This window comes from Trichosurus vulpecula, chromosome 1 (assembly GCF_011100635.1).
Source record: "Trichosurus vulpecula isolate mTriVul1 chromosome 1, mTriVul1.pri, whole genome shotgun sequence".
In the NCBI taxonomy this organism is placed as follows: domain Eukaryota; kingdom Metazoa; phylum Chordata; class Mammalia; order Diprotodontia; family Phalangeridae; genus Trichosurus; species Trichosurus vulpecula.
This window is the reverse complement of record NC_050573.1, coordinates 134,713,596-134,731,275: the sequence shown is the minus strand read 5'-3', so window position 1 is coordinate 134,731,275 and position 17,680 is coordinate 134,713,596. Positions and strand designations below refer to the sequence as shown.

Below are 17,680 nucleotides of genomic sequence, written 5' to 3'. Positions count from 1 at the left end.
TTTATGAAGGGCTTTGAATGCTAAGCAAAGGATTTTGTATTTGTTCTTGGAGGCAGGCAATAGGGATCCAGTGGAGTTTATTGCAGGTGGAGGAGGTGGGGATGCATGGTTGGACCTGCACTTTAGGAAAATCACTTTGGTGGATGAATGGAGTATGGATTAGAATGAGGAGACACCTGGGGCAATCAGCCTCACTAGCAGACGACTACAAGAAAAATCTAATCCAAATACCAACCCAACAGAATATAAATGCAAGTTACACTTATTTGTTCAGTCATGTCTGACTCTTTGTGACCTAGTGGACCACAGCATGCCAATACTGGCCATGGGGTTTTCTTGGCAAAGATAATGGAGTAGTTTGCCATTTCCTTCTCCAGCACACTAAGTCAAATAGTGACTTGCCCAGGGTCACACAATATTATGCGTATGAGGCCAGATTTTAACTCAGGTCTTCTTGACTCCAGGCCCAGTGCTCTATCCACTGATTCACCTAGCTGGCTCAAGTTATGTTTACAGACACCACCAAAATATTTGTGAACAAATAATATTAATAATGATGATGCCCAATTTATATAGCTCTTAAAGATTTATAGACTCACAAAAATCTTTGAGATAGATAGCGAAAGTATTATTACTATTCCCGTTTCAGAGTTGAGGAAAAAGAGGCTCTGCTCACAGACTTTAAATGTCTTACCCAGGTTCACATAGCTAATGTGTCAGTGCTGGGATTCAAATTCAGATCTTATGATATAAAGTCTAGTGCTCCTAAAATTTTGTCAAGAATGAAGAATAAAGGACTGATTAAAATAAAAACTCTAAGCAAACTGCCTTTTAATGTTTAGGCAGGGTGATATAGTGAATACAGTGCCAGACTCAGAGCTAGGCAGACCTTGGTTCCAGTCCTGCTTCTGACAAACAGTTGCTGTGTGACCCTGAGTAAGTACTTCTCAGGACTCTAGGTAATTCTTTAAGACTATAAGTTGCAGAGATGATTTTGGTCTACCTTGGGAGCACATAGGTTCCTCATCTAGACATTCCTTTTATCAACTGTATCATAGCATCTCTCTAAATAAATCAGCCCTACAAATTAAAATCCTGCCTATGTGGCATTAAGAAAAACAGAAATTTTCCCTCCAGGAGAAAAAATATCATCAGGTTCACAGTTAGGATGTTAGGCTAAATCTCAGGTGTATTGACTATGCTGAAAGTACTCATCCCACGATTCTTTTTATCTCCCTAACTGGTAAACCAATCCAGATGAAATAAATGGCAACTTAATCCTTTTAAGTATCCTTTACTAGAACATCATTCACAGGGTCACAAAGTCAATATATGTCACAGGTAAGGCTTGAGCTCCGGTCTTCTTGGTTCTAAGGCCACTTCTCTATCCATTTTGATATAATGCTTCTTAGAATAGAAATAACCAGATAATCTCATCCAAAATAGAACTTGTTTCCTCCCCAACCTTCCCTTATTCTAATTTTCTATTAATGGGCAACACCATTTATTCAGTCATCTAAGAGTTTGCAATCTCCAAGTCATCTTTATCTTTCCACTCACCCTGATTCTGAAAGCCAACCAGTTGCCAAGTCCTATCTGTCTGTAATGGTAATCAGGGTGCGATTTTTTTTTGTTTGTTTTCTCGTTTGGAATGCTAAAGCAATGAAGTGCCTTTAATGAGTCTTGCCTTTGTTTGAATCAGGCAGGTAAAGTGGGACTTTGTGTTGTTTTTTGTTTGAGTGTTTCTCAGCACTGAGGTAATCAAGTGCCTTTAATGAGTCTTGCCTTTGTTTGAATCAGGCAGGTAAAGTGGGACTTTTTGCTGTTTTTTGTTTGAGTGTTTCTCAGCACTGAGGTAATCAAGTGCCTTTGATGAGTCTTATCTTTGTTTCAATCAAGAGTCTTTGATAACCTGCTTAAGAAACAAGAAAGCCCCAGGCTGCAGACCCTTTTGCTAATTAGGTATGAAGCCCCAAGGCCCTGAAAAGGGTATATATGATCTGAGCTTGGCCTTTTGTTTTGCGGCTCTCACTCACTGGATGAGTGTCTTTGATTTGACCAGATGAGACTCTGGGTAGCCATTAAGAAGCAACCCCATCCCCCACTTTGAAAAACCCAGATGTTGTTGCCTCTCTCTCTGGTAATTATGCATATATATTGCTACATGTGCATATACGCATGCAACAAAAGCCTATCTGTTGATCTGTTTATATTTTCTCTGTTTGTAATTTGTGTTTGTATTTGCTCTGAAGTTCAGGGTGCTGACTTTTCCCCCTGAACTAAGTGAATGACATGTATGTTTAATTAAAGTGAGATTGTAAAAACCCCTTAAAGTTGCCTTCCTGAGAAAAGTAGATCAAAGAACCTGTGCTAGCAGCCCTCCTGCGTGCTGGTGTTACTGGTCTTACTCTGCCACAGCAACTGCTAGCAACATTGTTGTTACAGTCCTATCTCCACAACATCTCTCCCATCCCTTCACCTATCTCCACTAACAAGCCCATCTCAATACTTCAGACTGTCATCACCTCTCTCCTTGTCACAGTATCCTAACTGGGCTCCTTGCCTCCAGCCTCTTCCTTCTCTAAGTCATCATCCACGATATGTCTAAAGCACAGGTATGACTATGTAACTTTAAGAAACTCATGCCTTTTTGTGGAATGTAATTTAAAATATAAACTCCTATGTTTAGTGGATGAAGTCTTTCACAATTTAACTCTAGCCTACCTTTATAATTACACCTCATTCTTCCTCATGAACTCTTTTCCAGGCCAATAAGCCTCCTTGCTTTTCTCATACATGACATCATATAACCTACCTCTGTGCCTTTACACAATCTGTGTCTCATGCCTAGTATGCTTTCTCTTTCCACCTTCATGCCTTAGGCTAAAGTGCCAACCTCCTACATGAGGCCTTTTTTCATCTTTCCCACTGCTACTGCTGCTCAGTCAAAAAAATATATAGGTTGTATTTGTTTTCTACACATATATTTTCAATTTGTTAATCTGTGTATGCATCTTTTTCCCACAAAAAAATGGAAGCTATCTCTCCTGTCAGATTGGCTAAAATGACAAAACAGGATAATGATAAATGCTGGAGAGGATGTGGGGAAATTGGAACATTGTTGCATTGCTGGTGGAGTTGTGAGCTGATCCAGCCATTTTGGAGAGCAGTTGGGAACTATGCCCAAAGGGCTATAGAAATGTTCATACCCTTTGACCCAGCAATACCACTTCTAGGGTTGTATCCCAAAGAAATCACACAAGCGGGAAAAGGACCCATATGTACAAGGATATTTATAGCGGCTCTTTTTGTGGTAGCCAAGAATTGGAAATCAAAGGGGTGCCCATCAATTGGGGAATGGCTGAACAAGCTGTGGTATATGAAGGTAATGGAATACTATTGTGCCACAAGAAATGGGGATGATACGGACTTCGTAACAACCTGGAAAAACCTACACGACATAATGCTGAGTGAGCGGAGCAGAGCCAGGAGAACACTGTACACAACCACAGATATATGGATTCCGTGAGGACCAACCCTGACATACTTCGCTCTTCTCAGCAACCTAAGTTGCAAGGACAACTCCAGGGGACTCACGATGGAGAATGCTATCTTTGTCCAGAGAAAGATCTGTGAAGTTTGAATACAGATTGAGGCGCACTACAAGCTCGCCTTTTTTTCTTCTCTTTTGTTTTTGGGTCTTTTTTTTTTTTTTTGGTTCTGTCTCTTCTTTCTCATGATTCATTCCATTGGTCATAATTCTTCTCCACAACTTGACTAGTGTATAAATTAATTCAATGTGAAGTTATACATGGTAGATATATGAGATTCCATGCCGTCTTGGGGAGGGAAGGGAGAGGGAGGGGAGAAAATCTGGAACTCAAAATTATGTAGAACCGTAAGTGGTAAACTAAAAATAAATTTAAATAAAAAAAAATGGAAGCTCTTAGAATGTAAGGAATATTTTATTTTTGCCTTTGTATCTCCAACACCAACAATGCCTAGCACATAATAGGTGCTTTTAATAAATGTTTATTGATTAGTTGATAGCTAGATTGCTAGAGTGACAATCATACCAATACACTAAAATAAAGCATTGTTAAAATAAGGCAAGTCAAAAGGTGCCTAGAAAACCAAGCTATTTTTTTTTTATCAAATATCACTTGGTCATGCCACCAGATATAAGTTTGATCAAAATGTGCTAGAGTTTAGAAACCCCCAAACTCTTAACAATTTATTTGCTATTAAAACTGCAATTTTCTGGTGAATAATAAGGCCTCAATATAAATGAAGTACAAAAATAAACTGGCAGTTGTTGCATATCTGATGAAGTTTTACCAAAACATTTACTTTATTTTAAAATTTGGAGCATCAAATTAACATATATTTTAATATAAATTTTATGTTTTGAATTGTAAAAATTTTATCTTTCATATTTTCAAACCTGATTTCCAGTTGTTCTTTACAATTCTAAATGTCCTTGATTTTCTGGTGTTAAGGGGTCCCCTGAACTTGTCTTGAGTTGCCATATTTTCCAGAAGCACTGGACCCAAAGCATGCAGGAGGCTCTGAATGTGTCAAGGACAAAGCTCCCCCTGAGCTGACACACAAGTTGTTAGTACCCCAAGTTAGACTCCCTGTGTGTTCTTGGGAGGTCAGACAGGCACCAGCCAGTCTGTGATAGGCTGGGAAAAATGCTTGTGCAAATGGGGTCCTCTACAGATAAGCAGACCCTCCTATCTTCACAGTATAGTGGTTCCCAAGGGAACAGAATGCTGCTTTTGCCATTGCCTTGCTCCTTCCCTTTGGGAGGGGTTACTGCACCTTTTCCCTCTCATGCCACGCCCTTTCCTGTTTTTTCCTCCTCCTTTTGTTGTACAGTGATAAATATTCAAAATTCTGTGAGGACTCAGAACTCTTTGGATTCTACATCTATGTTCATTTCTCTTGCCTGATTTTCACATATGTTTCATGACACTGTGATTGCCTGTTGACACTGGGTACCTCTTAATATGTTATAATGTCTTATTTTAGTGTGTTGTGTGACTGAATCATATATATTTACTTTTAGGGGAGAAAAACAGGTTTCTCTCAAACAATGAGGTGGTTTTTAGATGGTAATTATTTTTCAGCACATACTTGTGTTTTTTTCCTCCCCTTTTAAAGAAATGTGATTTTAGCAATCTACCAGGGCATAAATCAGATATTACCATTAGGCTAGAGTCTATATAATTGTACATGTGGATTAAAAAAGGTTTAAATATCAATGAAATAAAATATTAAACTTTTTCTATGCCTTTATTTTTAAATACTTAATCATTAGTCATTTCATGCAAGTCTCCTCTTTTTCTCCTCCTTGGGTCACTGTTCTAAAATGACATGATAATCTAGTAATCAGTAAAGTGCTGAATCTTTAGCTCCCTAGTTCTAATTAATCACCTGGCTATATAACTTTTTCATGCTTGACCAGTTTTATTTTCTGGAAACACAAATAAACACAAATCACTTACCACATGAGTGGTCTTCAAAGTACTGCCATCAAATCTGCATAAACTGGAGCTCTCTTCAAAGAAAATATCACACTCTTCTAATTCTTGAGCATTACATGGTGGTTTTTCCTTGTCTGGATCTGGATTCTTAAACCAGAAAATAATCATAACCAACATTAGACACTTAAACAATACTGTCACATTATAAAATGTATAGCATAACAATATTCATTGATTAAATATTAATTTCAATATGCAGCTGTGCTAAAATAGGATTTCTGCTATGTGATCATTATTTGACTATTATAAAGACTGCAATTTTATTAGTTATTTAATTATAACCAACATGAAGATACACATAAACAAAATACTGCACAACAGAAAGGATTCATGATCTTGACAGCTTAGAACACAGGTGGGGAACCTGTAGCCATGAGGCCACATGTGGCCTTCTAGATACTTGGGTGCAGCCTTTTGACTGAGTCCAAGTTTTACAAAATAAACCCTTTTATTAAAGGGATTTGTTCTGTGAAGTTTGGATTCAGTCAAAGGGCCACACTTGAGGACTTGGAGGGCTATCTATGGCCCCAAGGCAGCAGGTTTCCCATCCCTAGGATAGAATATTGGGTGGAATCAAATTGGATGAAAGTTGTTGTTGTTCAGTTGTTTCAGTCATGTTCAACTCTTCATGACCCCCATTTAGGGTTTTCTTGGCAAAGATACTAAAGTGGTTTGCCATTTCCTTCTCCAGTTCATTTAATAGATGAGGAAACTGAGGCAAACACGGTTAAATGATTTGCCTAGGGTCACAGAGCTAGTAAGTGTTTGGGGACAAATTTGAAGTCAGGTCTTCCTGACTCCAGGCTTGGTGCTCTATCCACTGTACCACCTAGCTGCCCAAGATGCCCAAAGATGAAATTGGACAGGGGGTAAATGTCAAGTCTTAAAACGCAAAGTTAACCCTGGGTTCCAAAACAACAACTTAATAAGTAGAAGACATGGAAGGTTTGACTGGACAGGAGGTCATCAGAAAAAGATCTCACTATTTTTGTGGAATGTAACTCTACAAGAGTCAATAGTGTACTACCAAGATTGGCTAAAATGACAGAAGAGGAAAAGTGACAAATGTTGGAGGGGTTGTGGAAAAATTGGGACACACAAATTCATTGTTGGTGGAACTGTGAACTGATCCAATCACGTTCAGAGCAACCTGGAATTATGCCCAAAGAGTTATTAAACTACTTATATACTCTTTGACCCAGCAATACTGCTACTTGGTCTATTTCTGAAGACAATTAGGGGAAAAGGAAAAGAGTCTACATGTTCTAAAATATTTATAGCAGCTCTCTGTGGCGGCAAAGAACTGGAAAGTGCAGTGATGACCATCAACTGGGGAATGGCTGAACAAGTTGTGGTATGTGATCCTGATGGAGTACTACTGTGCTCTAAAAAACGATGAGCTCAATGATTTTGGAAAAAATGGAAAGACTTGCACAAAATAATGAAGAGTGAAATAAGCAGAATCAAGGGAACGCTGTATATAGTAACAGCACTATTGTTTCAAGAAAGACTTTGAATAAATTATTTCAACTATTATAAACACCCAAATGAACTATAAAGGACGTATGAGGAAATACATTATTTGTATCCAGAAAAAGAACTGATAATAGGTGTGCAAAGAATAATTTGATATATATCTGTATCTGCCTAATGGTGGCCATCTGGGGGGAGAGGAGGAAGAAAAAAAAGGAAATTTATATGATAATTTTGTTATATATTTGAAAGGAACAGCAAGTTTTGTATAACAGACCTGCAGTTTCACATGCAATCTTTTTTATTGTACTATATTATGGAAATAATGTTTTATTCCATAAATTAAAAGTAAAGTTTCATAATAAAAAATATGAATCTTCTTACTAAAAAAAAATTCAATGTGTAATATAGTAGTCAAGAAAGCTAATCTTAGAGTATGTTGAGAAAAACATAGTCAATAAACATTTATTAAGCACCTACTATATGCAAACTTCTAGGAATAAAGAAGTGATAGTTGTTTTGCACTCTGCCTAGGCCAGGCAATATCTGGAGTATTTCTGTCAAATTCTTGGAAATAAGTTTCTAGAAAGGACATTAATAAAGCTGGCAACCATGATGGTGAAGGCCCTCGAAGTCGTACGACACAAAATGAGTTCAAGGAAGTTAGGCTATTTAGCTTGGAGATGAGAATATTTTGGTGGAACACGGTAAGTATATTCAAATATTTGAAGGGCTGAGAGGTCAAAGAAGGACTATACTGTTGTATTGTCCAAGATGGCAGAACAAAGAAAAAGGGAAGGAAGATACAAAAGTGCAAATTTGGAACTGATGAAAAGAAAACATTTCTAACAACTGGAGTTATACAAAAGTGAAAGAGGTTAGCCCAGGAGAAGGAATCAATGAGGCACCTACCAATCTTCATCCAGCCAGTCACAACTAGAAGTCTTCAAGAAAAGATGAACACTTCAGGATGTTGTAGAAAGAATTATTTATCAGGCACCAGTTTTACTAAAAGGCCTATGAGGTCTCTTCAAACTTCTAATTCAGTAATTCTATAATCTGAAGGGATTTTTTTTTTTTTTACACAACAGTCCTGAAAATTGCTTTAAAATAAGGGGGTTGCAAACATTCACAGTAGCACCTTTTGTGATAACAAAAAACCAGAAACAAAATAGATGTTCCCTGCTTAGGAAATGACTACACCGTGGTACATGAATGGAATGGAATATTACTGTGATGTAACATAATAAGGCACCCTGGGCAAGTCACTTAACCCTGTTTGCCTCAGTTTCTCATGTGATGAGGGTCCTTGTCACCTCATGCTTAGACTATTGCTATATCCTGTTGGGGGAGAGGTCTGTTCACAATCCTCCTGGTCTGTGCTTGGCTAGTTCATGACCCAGGTTTGGGTCTATTGTCTTGTGCTTAGTGAAGTTTCAATAGATTATTACTGACCTCAGTCACTATTAGCTCTCTGGTTCAGGGCACCTGAACTGCTTGACTCCCCCTTGGCTAAGTTTTCTGCCCTGTTTTTTTTTTTCACTGCAAGATTATGTGCTGGGCTAAAGGTTAGAAAATTCAATCACTGTTCTGCTTCTGTACTCAGAGCTACACAGCTGTTTCTGGAATTTGTTGTGTGCTCAATATGCTGCTAGGTGACGCAGTGGATAGCGTGATGGGTCTAGCATCAGGAAGACTCATGTTCCTGAACTCAAATCTGGCCTCAGACATTTATTAGCTGTGTGAATCTGTGGTCATTTGGCCCTGGGATGCCTCACTTTCCTCATCTGTAAAACAAGCAAGAGAAGGATATGGCAAACCTCTCTACTATCACTGACAAGCAAACCCCAAATGGGGTCAAAAAGAGTTGAACACAACTGAAACGACTGAACAACACAGGCAGAGAGAGCCCTGTGGATATGTGACCAAAAGTGGTTAACAGGTGAGTGCCAGATATCACCTATTCCTGCTCTGAGGGCTAATTCTGGGGTACCCAGGAATCTCTTTCTGTTTTGGTGCTTCCTGCCCAGGTGCTCTACTTCAGTTCCCTTTCCATCTTTGGAGATCTTCTCAGTACTATCACTGCTACCGTGCTTTGCTCCTGCTTGGCCCCCACAGTCCACAAACTTCTCTATCTTCCTAAGCTGCCCTGGGCTACAAAAATGACTCACTGTGACTTTTCTTGGCTTTCCTGAACAAAGTTCAGTCTAACAAATCTCCTGGGTTATTGTAGAGAAGGTGTGTTTTGAGAGAGGTAAGCAAATACAATGACTCTCACTCCACCATCTTGACTTCCTCACAAAATCCTCACCAGACCAGATCACTGCCTCAAGCTATTGTTCCAGAGCTTTCTTCCCTTTGCCAACCAAACTGCTAGAAAAAGCTATTTGCACTCAGAGCCTGTGCTTCCTCTCCTCCCTGTTATTCCTCAGTCCCTTGGTGGTGAATGATTTCATTATTTAACTGGATGTATCATTTTCTCCAAAGTCTCTCAATTGCCAAATCTGATGATCTTTTTTCAGTTCAATCTTTTGACATCTGCTGTACTGGATTACTGGTATTTTCTCTTCTTCGTACTTCTCTACGAACTGTATTCTTCTAGGTAGTCTCTCATCTCTCTGGGCTTGGTATATTATTCTCACCTGGTTCTCTTAAATATAGGTCTAACCAGTCCTTCTAAATCTCCTTTGCTTGTTCATTATCCAGATGATGCTCCCCAACTGCATATATTTACTAAAGCTCTGACCTAGGTCTCTTAATCTTTTCAGTCTAATATCTTCTAATAATGTCTTCAGTCATTCCCATGGTTTTAACAATCACTCTATATTAATGAGTCCTAGAACTAAATTCGGTCCCACTCTCCCCTCAGATTCAAAACCACGTCACCAACAGTTGTACATCTCAAATTGGATGTTCCAGAGACATCTGTTGAAGGCACCATTATTCTCCCAGTCTCTTAGGTTTGTGGCCTTGGCATTATCTTGCACTCTTCAATTTACTTTCTCCCACATATCTTATCAGTTATCTGCATACTATTGCTCACATGTGACTCCTCTCTTTACATAGCTACCACCTCAATTCAAGCCCAAATTATCTCTTGCCTAGATTATTGCACCAGACTCCTAATTAATCTCCCTGACTCAAGTTTCTCCCTCCTCCAAACTGCTACCAAATGATTTTTCTTAAGTAAAGATCTGGCTGTGTCATTCTTTTAAGGCCCCTGTGACCTCTAGGATCAAAAGAACTCTTCTACTTCCTATTTTTCTAATCTTATTGTGGAGTACTCTTCCTCCTCTGCTTTGTGATCCAAAAAAGTTCCCTCTGTTCTTCACAAAGATGACATATGTAGCTTATGGACCACTTTCTACAGGAAGCCTTTCTTGATCCTCTCAAGTGTTAGTATCTTTCCACTCAAAAAGTCTTATTAGCTACTTTGAATTTAATTTCTCTATTTATTCCTCATATATACACTTGTGTCCTTGTTTCTAATAGAATGTAAGTTCCTTGTGAGAAGGGATTGTTTTATTCACTGTATTTGTCTTCCCAGGACTTAGCACATGGTTTATTGTGTTCTTCAGTTGTGTTCAACTCTTTGTGACCCCATTTGGGGTTTTCTTGGCATACATATTGGAGTGGTTTGCCATTTCCTTTCCAGCTCATTTTACAGGCAAGGAGACTGAGGCAGACAGGGTTAAATGACTTGCCCAGGGTCACACAGCTATTAAATTTCTGAGGCCAGAGTTTCATGCAGGAAAATGAGTTTTCCTGACTCTAGGGCCAGCACTCTATCCACTTCATCACCTAACTGCCCCTAAGGACACAAGGTAGACACTTAAAAAATACTCGATTAACTGATCACTCCTTTTTGCCTTTCCATGAAAGGCTTCCTTAAGTATTGAAGCAACCCCTTAAAATTTTTGGAAAAATGTTTTACAGATCCGCCAGCTAACTATAATATTCCTATTTTAGTGATATAAAGTATACAAGTTTCTATTTCACAATTTGGGAAAAATGTTTATGGATATTATATACATATTTGAAGAGCAAGTGAAACACGGGGGGGAGTAGTATTTGTATTTAATTTGTACTATTTATAGTAAATAATTTGTACTTCAAAAAAATTAAGTTGTTTAACTTGTGAAGACAATGTGACTTTAGAAGATGAAAAGCTAGAGCTAAAAACTGGATCTCAATTCTAAATTAAAAGTATCTATTGGTAGAGATAGTGAACTGCAGTAGAAAAAATACCAGGAGTAGGAGTTGAGGAACTAATTTCTAGAAATGGCTGTCATTAAGTATGTGCGTGATTTGGGGTAAATTATTTAAGATTATATGCCTTAAGTATCTTTGCTTTTAACTCAATCCTTAACTATTCTGAGCTTTAGTTTGTTCATCTCTAAAATGAAAGGGTTGGAGAAGATGAGCTCTAAGGCACTTTTTCCAACTTAAACTGTATGATTATGTTTGACATCACCATTTTTAAAAGGAGCTTACCAAGTACCTATCTAAAAATCATTAACAATTTAAAACAAAAGCTTTTAATTTTTTTTTCTAAAAAATATTTTTAACATTCTTTTTAAATTTTGAGTTCCAAATTTCCTCTGTCCTCCTGCCTCCTCCTCCCACTCAATAAGGCAAGCAATATGATATCAATTATATATGTGAAGTATAGCAAAACATAGTTTCATATCAGCCATGCTGCCAGCAAAAAAAAAAAAAAAAACTCTAGAAAAATAATGTGAAAAAATTATGCTTCAATTTGTACTCAGAGTTCATCAGTTCTCTGGAGGTAGAAAGCATTTTTCATCATGAGTCCTTTGGAACTATCTTTATATTGATATCATGGATGTCATTATATTGATGAGAGTACCTAACTCTTTCATAGTTGATCATTGTTATAACACTGCTGTTTCTGTACAATGATCTCCTGGTTCTACTCACTTCATTTTACATCAATTCATATAATGCTTCCCAAATTTTTCTGAAATCCTCCTCCTCATCATTTCTTAGAGCACAATAGTATTCCATTACAATCATATAGTACAATTGTTCAGCCATCCCCCCCCCCCCCCCAACTTGATGGACATCCTCTCAATTTCCAATTCTTTGTCACCACAAAAAGAGCTCCTATAAATATTTTTTGCACAAATAGGTCCTTTTATCTTTGATCTCTTTGGGGATACAGATCTAGTAGTGGGATTGCTAGGTCAAAGAGTATGTATGGTTTTATTGCCTTCTGGGCATCATAGAATGAAAGTATTTAAAAGGAAAGCCTTACTCCTTTTTAGAGAATTTTTTTTCAAATTAAGTTTAAATTAAAATTATTTCTTGTGAAAGGAAAGCAGGCAAACAGAATATAAAAGACAACAAAGGTTTGATGTTTAAGAGAATGCTTTCAGAATGATAAATAACCTCAAAACTCAATATGAAATAATTTTCATAATAATGTAGGTGGTCTCTACAAAGTTGGTACAGTCACAAACACTGAAATCACCAAATCTCATTTTAAATTAACAACCTGATGTTTAACATGGGGTACAGAAACCAAATCTGCTGTCTCATTGGTATAGGGTAGTCTTAGATCAGGAAACTTCCTCTCCCAATTCAGGCCAGCATCATCTTTATAACTTGTGGTATTAGAGACTTTCCCAGAGCACCAAGAGGTTAAATGACTTGCCCAGGGTTACACATCCAGTAATGTAAGAAGAGGGAGTTAAAAACTTATCTTCCTGGCTCTAAGTTCAGCCCCATCTCCCCTAGGCCATACAATCTCAATGCTGCTCCCTGTCCACTCTATTTTTTACCCCACTCAATAAAAATATGTTTCACTTCCTCTTCTTGCTTCACTTGGATGGAAATGCTGATGGTGAGGAAGAAAAACAAACAAAACCAAGCTAAGAGTCACCTAATCTATCACAATTGGAGAATCAGAAAAAAATCTAAAAATTGCTCAATCACCAAAGGAATTACAGAGCAGTTTTTATTACAAAGTGATTTAAATTTTAATTTGGAAAGTAAGGGGAAAATGTGGAAAGAAAATTACAATATTATTGATGAACTTAAAAAATATTATGACATAAAAATTACTGACTTTAAAAAGGGCTTTAACTATAGATTCAGTCATCCATAGTTGAAAAACGCACATGTAGATAAATGTTTATTAAACTTTAATGTACTAGAATTCTACTGAGGAGTATCTGATCTGACTCATTATTTAAGTGAATTCATGGGATAGGAAAGTAATTCCTAATGGATTTTGCTGCAGTCTAGCTGAAAAGTACCACAGGTTGCAGAAGTACCTATAATAATGGGAAATAAAAGTACTTAATCCTCCAGATTCAGTTCTTCTAAAACTGGAAGTCTAGAAAACTTGCATGTCAATAGACACAAAAGTTTACAAAACTAACAGCAATTTCTAAAGAAAACCATTCATTGACTTTGCCAGAGTATTATGAAGATTACTCTCTACTCCAAATTACCAGCTGATAAAAAAGTGAATTTTGTGCAATTTGTATACATATTGCTTATAAAGCCACTTAACTCTTATGCTTATATGTGGTTATGCAATCAGAAAAAAGTTTTTGTATACAAAACTAATAGTATTGATTGTATTAGTCTCCTGGGAAGATTTCCATTATCAATGAAAATTATTTCATTGTCTATGGTACCTTTTAGCAAAATGTAGTTTCCCTACTATCTCTTTTAATTAGATTTATTTTTGCTTTTGCTTTGTCTGAGATCATGATTGCTACACCTGCTTTATTTTTTCCTCCAGCTAAATAGATTCTCCTCAAGTCCTTTACTCCATGTATGTCTCTAAGCTTCAAGGGTGTTTCATGTAAACAACACGTTGTAGGATTCTGGTTTTTAATCCACCCTGCTATCCACTTTCATTTTATGGATGAGTTCATCCCATTCACAGTTATGATTACTGTTTATTTCCTGCTACCCTGTTTTTCCTCCATTTAAATTCTTTTATCTCCTACTCTGTCCCTCCTCAAAACTGTTTTGATTCCAACCACCTCCCTCAATTCATCCTCCCTTCCATCAGTCCCCCTTCCTTCTCTTATCTCCTTCTCCTCCTACTTTCCTGCAGGGTAAGATAGATTTCTATACCCAACTGGGTGTGTATGTTATTCCTCTTTTCAGCTAATTCTAATGAGAGTAAGGTTCAAGAGTTGCCAATCCTTCAGGCCTTTTTTTACATGTGATAATTTAACCCATTCTACCTCTCCCTTCCCCCTCCCCCCAGTGCATCCCTGCTGTGTTCAGAGCCATTTCTTGGGGTCTAGTATGATCTAGGCAGAAGTATGGCCAATGCTCTCCTGGCCTGAGATCCTGTCTGTGAGACACAAGCACTGTTTTCTACCCTGGAACTGTGACCAGGGTCCCTGTCTCCTGCTGAGTCCTCATCCTCGCCCTCAGACCATGACCAAGAACAGAGTCCTGCACCCAGTACCAGTAAAGCATCTCTGTAATTTCTTTTGACCAGTTGCAGACCCCTTTACCACTTGTGGGCTAAGAGTTTCAGAAGCCACTGCTGCTGATTCACTAATCCCCCAGGCCTGCTGCTGGCTTGCTGTGGGGCAACCTACTCTGGACTGCACTCCACTACCTACCCAGTGAGGCAAACCTTTTCTGCCAAACTTTTAAGTTTTCTTGGGTTCCACAGTTGTTTGACTCCATCTTTTTGTTGGTTCTGTCACTCCAGAACCTGTTCTAAGTTGTTATTTTAATGTTGTTCAGAAGGGAATCTGGGAGAGGTAGGGCAATTACCTGCCTTTACTCTGTTGGTTCTGATTCCACCTTATCTAAGTTTTTGAGAGCACAATGGTTGTAACACTTGTGAATATGAACCTAAAGCTAACTTCACTTGTTTTCTTGAGTTGCTCTATTTCCAGAGGTACTGAACCCAGGGCATACAGGAGGCTCAGAACAAGCCAATGATGAAGTCCTCCGAGCTGATATAATGGTGATCTTTTGCAACTCTCAACTCTAACTGAACTCTTAGTGCACATGAAGTAGAGTCATCTATAAGGCAGGCTCCAGACAGTCTGCACTAGACTGATAAACTGTACAAGTGGGAGTTTTCAGGTAGGCAAGGATTTCCTGCCTCCATGGTCCAGCAATTCCTGGAGAGGGCTGTCCCTCCTCCTATTCCTGCCCCTTCTCCTCTGATGACACCTCCCATTTTTGCTGTAACCCATAAACATTCAAGGCTTTATCTGCTCTATTGGGCTTGTTTGTACTTTGTATAAAGGGTACCTGACATGCATGTCTTCGGCTTTCTCTTCTAATAAAATAAAAAATCTATTCAAATCTTTTGGAGTTTGGTACTTTGTTTCTCATAAAATAAGATCATGTGCTAAGAAAGTAAAATGTAATTTAAATCTAATTACTTTTCAAATATGGAATCTCTTTCTTTCTCTACATAATTTAAACTAATTTTTATTGTAATGACTGATTTTTACATAGTACAACATTTAATACAGGGTAATTCTTTTAAGTCTATTTAAATGATATCCCTAAAATTTATAACAGGGAGTAAAGTATTACAATACCTACAAAGAGCTACAAGAGAAGGGTGAGGTTAATAATTTGCTCTTCTTCTCTCTTATAGTACATTATGCTTCAATTATTTGGCAAATTCTTTTTCAATTACTTCAAATGAGGTTTCAAAGTATTCCCTTCAGCAGAAGATTAGATTGCTAATACCACCGGTAAAAAATTTTCCTTTTCCCAACACCTTTATTCCCCCACTACACACATTGTTTATTCCAAGTCTGTCAGGTTTCCAAACTACCCTTTCCTTCTAATCTCAACAATGGTAATACTGGAGGAAAGAAATGAAAACAAAGTTTATCAATGATAACAATAAATACCAACAATAATATTAGTCATGAGAAATTATGGAGAGGTCACCCTTATGGAGCCCAAACATCAATCACTGCAGATTTTTCAAAGAATTGGTAGAAGCAGAGTAATGTAGTGTTACAGGTCACCAAAAGTTGTTTGGCTGTTGTCCTTCATTCTGGAGAGGATCAAAACAACATCACTGTGTTGGAGTAAAGGTACAGTGTGCCCAACTGTGGCTGACCAGACTAATACAAACTTAGAATGCTCTACCACAGGCTGGATAAAAATAGTCCATGTAACACTGGGTGGAGATGTCTCTAAATCTGCACATCTCACATTTCTTTTGAGCTACTACAAGTCTGCTTCACTCACAGAGCACAGTATCTTCTTTGATGTGGGCACAACATGCTGGGCAGTCCTTTGCCAGCATCTCCCGTGTCACACAATCAATTCCAAAGGTCTTCAGACCTTAAGAGTATCCTCATACTGCTTCTTCTGACCACCCTGTGAGCACCTTCCTTGGGTGAGCTCTCCATAAAATAGTCTTTTACATATGTTTGGCATTAGAACAACATGACCATCCCATTGGAGTTGCACTCTCTGTAGTAGAGTGTGAGTGCTTGGCAGTTTAGCTAGAGAAAGGACCTTCATGTCCAATACCTTATCCTGCCAGGTGATCTTCAGAACTTTCCTAAGACAATTCAAATGGAAGCAATTCAGTTTCCTGGCATGGCACTGGTACTGTCCAAGTTTCACAAGCTCATAACAGTGAGCTCAGCACAACAGCTCTGTAGATCTTCAGTTTGCTAGTCAGCCTAATACCTCTTCTTTCCCATGCTTTCCTTAGAAGTCTTCCAAACAGCGAGCTAGCTCTGACAATGCATGTGCCAACTTCATCACTATTTGTACATCTCTGAGAAGTATAATATCACAGTAAGTGAACTGATAACATGGATATGTGGTTCTGGTTAGTGGAGAACCTGTGTTTTCTTGGTGTTAATCCTTGGGCCAAAATTAGCACAAGCAGCGGAGAATTAATCCACACTTCGTTGCATCTCAGCTTTAGAGGTTGCACTGAGTGCACAACAATCAATGAACCAATTCTCCCTCTACTTTAGTTTTGGCTTGTAGCCTTTTCAAGTTGAATAATTTACCATAAGTGAATTAAACTGACCTTGATGTTGTGTCTTCCTTGTTGAAGGCATCTGACAACACTTCTGAAAACACAATGCTAAAAAACATGAGAGCAAGCCCACAACCTTGCTTCACTCTAATGATGACTGGGAAAGTGCGAGAGCATTGTCCATTATCCAGAACCCAGGCAAGCAAGCATTATGAACTTGACATACAATACTGGAACTTCCCTAGGCAATCAAGTTTTGACAAAAATAGTACATAATGAATAACTAAAAAGGCATGATGATCAATTGGCAAGAATCATATGGAAGTTTGCCTTCCTTTAGACAAACACAACTTCACTATATTCTTTATAACTCAACAAATAAACTATACTAGAACCATAGCTTCATCATAAACAAAAACTGTTCTATACAACTGACCAGGCATAACAATAATATATAAAAATTCTAGAACAGCAATTATAAAAAATGTTGCCACATTGAAAGCCCATAATCTCCAATCTATAAAAAATGGAAGACAACAAACAGAGACCTTGGAGAAGAAACCAAAACCATGAGTGGTCAGGATGAAATACATATCATCCAGAGACTTCTGGAAGCCAAGATGGCAGAGTAAGCAGTGGGTTGCTTCCTTTATTGACCTCGAAAAACTCAGAAAATGTC

General features: G+C 38.0%; 1 protein-coding gene across 1 annotated transcript in view; it reads right to left on the bottom strand.

The window, feature by feature from the left end:
* Positions 1 to 17,680, bottom strand: part of NUDCD1 (NudC domain containing 1) — a 110,518-nt gene that overhangs the window by 18,683 nt on the left and 74,155 nt on the right. Inside the window, exon 8 of the mRNA XM_036741757.1 lies at positions 5,511 to 5,636. Coding sequence (XP_036597652.1) covers positions 5,511 to 5,636 — 126 coding nt within the window. The remainder of the gene's footprint in view (positions 1 to 5,510; positions 5,637 to 17,680) is intronic.